Below are 7500 nucleotides of genomic sequence, written 5' to 3' on the forward strand. Positions count from 1 at the left end.
CTACTGTATGTTTTACCACATCGTTTTTGGTCATGCCCTACAGTTTCTAAAATAATTCAACAACCAATATACCGACGATACCATAGTAATGTCTTACATTAAAACAATCTGGGAAGTACTCTACATATTGCCGTCATGATTTGCCGAAAGAGATAACTAGAGCTATTATAAATTAACAATATAAAATAATGTCAGTATATTCTTCAAGTTTTTGTATAGCTAACATAATATAATCGCCTGCGTAGCAAACCCGTTTACATGCATGATGAACAGATCACTTATGAATACGATTTTTTCGATCACAAACATAAAGGTTTTTTTAAAGGAACTTCTTTTCTTTCGAGAGAGCTAACACTCAGTGTAATAATTTACTAAACAATATGTTATCCCTATCTGTATTGTTTCTTTCATCTGACATATCTATAGTTTGCTGAACGTTTTTATCTGCATCTAGGTATAAAACACCGCTGATAAGAATCCTATGTAGTCAAACAATTCAATTATGGTAATACGTATAGTACAAAAACACAATTTAAGTTTGCCTTATGTTTGATTATATTTGCAAAGCTACCGAATTAACTACGATCGTGTAATAGGAACTTACTTCCTGGATTGATCAGCATTGATTGGAAGCGATCAAGATTTTATCTGCTTGGATTTGCTAAAATTCATAAACCAGGATGGTGATTGATCAACTTTTTGTAACAAACCATAAACTGGTTTATTTATTTTTTGTCTTGAAAATACACATTTTCAGAGAATCAGGTTTTGATATCGGTTATTTGGAAGCTCGTTATCGTTAACAATCTTTTTTTTTTATTGGCTTTAGAACTTGAACTGTTTTTCGGTATAATTAAATCTTTATAAGAAATACGACAGAATGACTGAGTCACGGTGAGTCACGGTATTTTATATTTAGCCGAAAGTTTACTTTTATTGAAGATAAATGGTACAAGTAGAACGTCGGAGTTTATATCTTCTATTTCTATGCAATCAATGCAATTTAAAATAGCTATTGAAACGAAAAAAGAAGAAGAAATAAAAAGCGCTTATTAGTGTGCATGAATAGCTTACGTCTGAGTTTTTTGCTTGATAGATTTACAAATAATTTTAGAAAAGGTCTAGTGTCGTATATTACCAGTTGTTAAACGATTTAAAGTAAACGTGACAATAGCAGAACAATAAGCAAACTTCAATCATATTTTCCTCCTTTTCCCCCTTTTGATCAGCATCATTAGCATCATGATCTATCAATATGATCACACACAACATTTTAACTCTAAAAGATTTAAACAAGGTACAGCACTGCCATTTATAAGGAACGATTGCAATATCGCAGCATAAACGTGTTCGGTTTACTGTCATTGCATTTTATGATCATTATGATCATCAAGATTATAACCATTTGTCATAATCATTACTCTAATCTTCATTCTGTCTTCCTTCTTAATATCATATAATGATCGTTTACGCTCGTTGTACAATCAAGCGAACAGGAAGCAAAATGGTAATTGATCTATTGTCAATTTACATGAGATCATTCTATTTTTCCAATACCTAACTTCTTTTAAACGTTCTTGGTGTTGGTTCAATACAAGTCATTGCTTAATTATGTCGCACGTGTCGCTAAAGCAGGTCTGTTAAGACGCTTCACGTAAGTTATCATTACAACAATACTTCTTTCAATCCAGCTTACTTCATCATTAGCCTTGCAAAGTGTAAACTGTACAAGAACATATAAAACAGCTATTTTAACAATTTACTAGATATCAACAATTCAAATAAGTCTAATCTTTCTAAAACAGCTGAATTAAAGAGAGTCTCCATCAATCTTCTCAGGTGACATTACCTTCACAATCAAACCTGAAACGGCTTCAGCAGCCCCTACTATTTCTCTTTTACAACACGCGTATGTTTTCAACGACCCCGCCTGCCTAATACTTTCTCCCATAGTATTATTCTAAGCAAACCTCATTTAGTACTGGCGTAAATAAAAGGCTTTCCTCTTCATACATGTATACATTTAACATAACAGTATCATGCCTCACATTTATTGAAAACACATTGACAATGATACACATTCTAACATGTTTGTTAGATCCGTTAAAATACAACATATAAATGCACTGTTTTTACTTAATTTATTATATATATTCGCTTATTAAATGTATATTTTAAATATGTATTAATTTACGTACAATAAAACATAATCGCTTAGATAATTGATTATATAAATTTTTCTACTTTAATTAGTAAAAAGAAACTAAACACTAACAAATATCTGGCAAAAACTTCGAATTAAGTCCGAAAAAGTAGTAACTAAAATAATAGCATTTTTCAAATAAAACAAGTAAACGAATACATCAATACTAGAAAATTATATATATATATATTATTGTGAAATATATACATAGGATGGGACGGTTTGGAAAGCAGATCTTAATTTTATCTATAAAACACGATACAAAATATGTATATCAATAAAACATTCACATGTCAATAAGAATGTATTGTTAGAACAATCACATACACCGGGGACGGTTTTGAAAGCGGATTACAACTATATCTATAAAACACAACACATAATATATGTATATAGATGAAGCAAAACATTTATTGTAAGAGCAATTACGTAAGACTTAGTGTAAGATGAGGAAACAACAAACTGTTGAGCTTTCCACTCCAATATGTATAAATGCCTGTTCTAAATATATATGTACACATCAAGTATAATGATTAAATTTTGGAACTGTTACCAATAATGTATGAATTTTTGTAAGGATTCTGGCCTTAACTTATTAATTCTCGAAAGATCTAAGCAACGAGCTAACATATTACTTATTTATAACATATTTTACCATTGTTTAGTTTTGAATGGTAAATACGCATCATTTTTCACCATTACTAACATATTTCATGTATATTTTACATACATAATTTGAAATTTCAATTAAACAGCTAACTGCTTAATACATTATTGATAAAATATAATAGTTTTATCAGTCCCGAACAATACTCGAAGTTAACACGGGTAAACTTGAATGAAGATTGTTGATACTTATTTCACATCAACCAAACTGCCTTCGAAGAGCTCAACATCGTCTTCAAGTTGCGTTTTCAATGCTGGTTTGCAACGCAAAATTCGTTTTGCACCTAAAACAGAGCATGTAAATTAGGTTTAACAATTATTGGACTTAAATTAGATCGCTCCCAAGCACATAATTGATATATACCTGTCAATCAAATATTGTTGGCAGGATGCTTTATTGTGAATAATGACATTTTTTGAAAACAACCAATACAAAATGGGTTGTAACATGTTTAACTTCATGTGTTTTGAGCGTTTAGCTAACACAGTTACTTATGTGTGTCTCATGTATTTATGATTAATTAGGAATGGGACGTAATAAGAATTTTGCCGCGATTTTAAACTATGCAATTTATACAACTCGAACATACACAGGCACAAACATTCACAATATTAGACAATTTAATATGAACGTATTATCATACATAAAGACATTTGTTAACTAAACAGGTTCATGAATTATAGTTACTCGTTATATATATATATATATATATATATATATATATATATATATATATATATATATATATATATATATATACACAATTATTTACTACCTACCATTACTATTCATTGATAGTCCAGTATTTAAAAAAAATCATTGAAAGCTCAAAGGCATTGATTCACGAACCCACTGATGGACACTTAACGTTTGAGCCAACGTAAAGAAGTCTGTTAAACGATGATATCATACATTCAAAATCAGCAATGGCATGTCAACTCTGTGTAATCTCAATTTGGAAACGTACCTGAATTGATTGGCCTTATAGAAGAACTGCGTCTTGTTTCAGGACGAATGGCTTTCTTGCCCTCGTGTGTCCGGAAGTCCTCGTCAAGCTGTCTAGCGGAATGCAGGCCTCCAAGTATGTGAGGCATGGACTCCCGGATAGTGGCGGCACTGTGGGGCCTTCTGAAATTAAGATTTGAACATAACAGCTTGCTAGTATAATCATACACAGATCTTGTGGTGAAATATGGTTAATTTACGTATTCGAATTCTGTCTGATTTAAAGCATACAAAAAAGCGACAATATTCATGAATTTCGTGAATGCAGTTATGCAAATGTACGGCCACGTTTATAAAAAAAATAAAATGTACTTCGCATTCATGTATACATTAATATTAGTATTTAACTCAGAATGCATGCTATATTATGCCAAATACCAACACGTCCTTTTTAAATGACTGTAGCATGAAATACCTTTGCACAATTAATCAATACAGAATAGAATAAAAACAAACCCGGAGCAGATTATTCTAACCAACCTTATTCTACTGTGAAAGGCATGCGTTGTTCTCCCTGTAACCAGTACCTCGTACATCTGGGCAGCAAACATGTCTGTGTCCTCAATGTTGCAATCCTTGTCTGCTCTGACAGCCATCCACTCCAAGACCTTGCGTCTCAATTCCGAACCCACCTCCGCCCTTACATAGGACGGACACGACTTGGCTTGGGTCTCGAAGAGTAATACCTGTGTCTCAAGGATACTTCTAATCTAAATATTGAAGAAATGAGTGAATGAATAAGAAACTCGAATGACTAATTTGATGCAGCATTTCTATCAAATATTTTTTTGTTTCGTTATTGTGCAAGAGAGTAATAAGTAAGAACATACAACTATTTCTTACAGAAGACTTAATTTACGTTAACCGCGATTATTTATATTCTATAACTGCTTTAAACGTTTAAACGAATCATCATTGATTAAAATGCATCATTGATTGTAATTTATTATACAGCGATATATCTAATAAATAAAGTAATATATAATACTTTTTTTATCAAAGTTATACTCACATCCTCGTCCGATTTTTTACGTTGATCAGGGATGTAAAGGAAGGATTTTTGCAGATTCTTTCTGGGCGACTCTCGTGTTTCAAATTGTTCCAGGATTGCCATAGCGTTCGAAAACACGGCGTACAGCATTTGCTTGCTTGCTGGAGTCAAGGATAAATGACAAGCACAGAAACAAGACATTGTGTTTGAACATACATGTGCAAAGTGTTTTAACGCCTTTTAGAATAATGTTGTATTAATGTATAAGCACCTTTTGTTATTATTGATCATGAACTACTACTACTACTTCTACTACTACTACTACTACTACTACTACTACTACTACTACTACTACTACTACTACTACTACTACTACTACTACTACTACTACTACTACTACTACTACTACTACTACTGCTTCTGCTACTGCTACTGTTACTACTACTATTACTACTACTACGACTACTATTGCTTCTACTACTACTACTATTACTACTACTACTACTACTACTACTACTACTACTACTACTACTACTACTACTACTACTATTGCTACTGCTACTGCTACTGCTACTATTACTACTACTACTACTACTACTACTATTGCTTCTACTACTACTACTATTACTACTACTACTACTACTACTACTACTACTACTACTACTACTACTACTACTACTACTACTACTACTACTACTACTACTACTACTACTACTACTACTGCCACTACTACTACTACTACTTCTTCTACAACAATAACAACTATTGCTACAACAACAACAACAACTACTACTACTACTAGTACTAGTACTACTACTTCTACTACAACTATCATCATCATCATCATCATCATCATCATCATTATCATCATCATCAACATCATCATTACCTTCCTTAGATCTTCGAAGCTGGGTCTGCTTCATGTGTTGGCCCGGTAAATCGTCGAAGGTGTCCGAAAATTCAGTATCGAAATCAGCACTACTGTAAGTTTTACCCCGCCGTTCTTGGTCATAACCTACAGTTGCTAAAATTATTCAAACACAAATATTTACTATTGAAAGAAAGAATGTTGAAAATATTTATAGCTTGCACTATTTTGTTACGATGATACCATAGTTATGTTTTACATTTAAACAGAACATGTAAACATTTAAACATCTAGAAAGTATTATACGTATTGCCGTCACTATTTGTCGAAAGAGATACATAGAGCTATTTACAAAATTAACAATATATATTAATGTAATGTGTATGTACCATATATCAATCGCCTGCTTATCAAAGCTTTTTGCATACGTAATGCACTGATCACCGAGGAACATGATTTTTTTTTATATATCGTAAGCTTGTTTTCAAGAACACGAACATGTATTAAGGCTTTGTTGAAGGAACGTCTGAATTTCCATGAGATCTTAAACTCTGTGTTATAATTTATCATAAATGGGATGTAACAAGCGAGACTTGGGGATAGGTTTAAATTTAGATGGATTTAAGTATGCCTTTAAACTAACTTGTCATTGGTTTGAATCCGTGTACATTCCTCATAGCCTGACCAAATGCGTCATCTCTTGACAAATACAATTGTGCTCTGTCCAGGACTGGATCATCTTTTTGCAGTCGTAAGCGACTGTCATATTCAGCCCCTAATAATACAGTTCTTCGTGAAATGCATAGCTAAAGAAAGATCGAAAATAGAACTATTATGTACACCAAGACTTTGGTGTTTGTAAATTTTTATCATAGCATTCTTGGGGTTCAGGATCAACGGGATTCTCAGGGGCTTACACAAGGGCTATTGGAATGTAAACACACCGTTGAGCACTTTATTTTTGCAAATATCTCAAGTTATTAAAATAAATTGGCAAAAAATCTTTAGCGCATAGAATACAGTTTGTCTTGCAGTTTTTGCCTTTATCTTAAGATTTAAGAATCAATCATTAAATACGTCTGCAATCGGTGCCAAAATTTCACGTTGCGTGCAGCATAATCGTTTACACGATTGTATTATACATCGAATGTTTTGCCAAGAACACAGGTTTATTCAATAAAGTAAATCTGATGTATTTCAAATTGCCATAAGCAGCATAAACAACGGTCTTTTATGCACTAGTTGAAATTCTAAAGAAAAAATGTTTTAAAATTATTTGAAGAAAAGCACCATATATCTCTGTGTTTACATCCATTAACATTCAATTGTGAATCCCACAAAGTCACGTGATCCGGCACCCAGATTCTTAATTTCTCTCTCGATAAGTGCCTTATAAACGAGTGATGTATACTTCTGTATTATTATGTTGGATATTGATTGCATGGTCCTATTAAATATATATCGACACGAATACGATAAACATAATTTAGTAAGTTTATAAATCAATGTTAATGGCCAAAATATACCGTGTAATGAAACTCGTGTTTTGAACAAAATGAGTTAACTTAAGTAATATATGGCGAAACTTATTTATAAAATGTATCGAAATGAAATATCCCCTTGGATAAATAAGACGCGACCCTGTTAAACAAAATGAAATGAATGGGTAGTCACCTGGCGCTCGCAAGTATCTTCTTTCATACTGTGAGGTAGTCTCAGGTGAAAGTGATCGATAGTTTAAATGGCTTCCGAGATCTTCTCTCTTC

The 7500-nt window shown here is 32.5% G+C and overlaps 1 protein-coding gene across 1 annotated transcript in view; it reads right to left on the reverse strand.

Moving 5' to 3' along the window:
- Positions 1-2261: 2261 nt before the first annotated feature.
- LOC127842221 (uncharacterized) overlaps positions 2262-7500 on the reverse strand; it is a 5623-nt gene continuing 384 nt past the window's right edge. The window contains exons 2-8 of the mRNA XM_052371636.1: positions 7409-7500; positions 6378-6509; positions 5756-5890; positions 4888-5027; positions 4356-4585; positions 3838-3998; positions 2262-3153 (exon numbers count right to left, since the gene is read on the reverse strand). The exon at positions 7409-7500 is cut by the window's right edge and continues 30 nt beyond it. Of these exons, the coding sequence (XP_052227596.1) occupies positions 3059-3153; positions 3838-3998; positions 4356-4585; positions 4888-5027; positions 5756-5890; positions 6378-6509; positions 7409-7500 (985 nt within the window). The 3' untranslated portion in view covers positions 2262-3058. The remainder of the gene's footprint in view (positions 3154-3837; positions 3999-4355; positions 4586-4887; positions 5028-5755; positions 5891-6377; positions 6510-7408) is intronic.

This window comes from Dreissena polymorpha, chromosome 8, assembly GCF_020536995.1.
Source record: "Dreissena polymorpha isolate Duluth1 chromosome 8, UMN_Dpol_1.0, whole genome shotgun sequence".
In the NCBI taxonomy this organism is placed as follows: Eukaryota; Metazoa; Mollusca; class Bivalvia; order Myida; family Dreissenidae; genus Dreissena; species Dreissena polymorpha.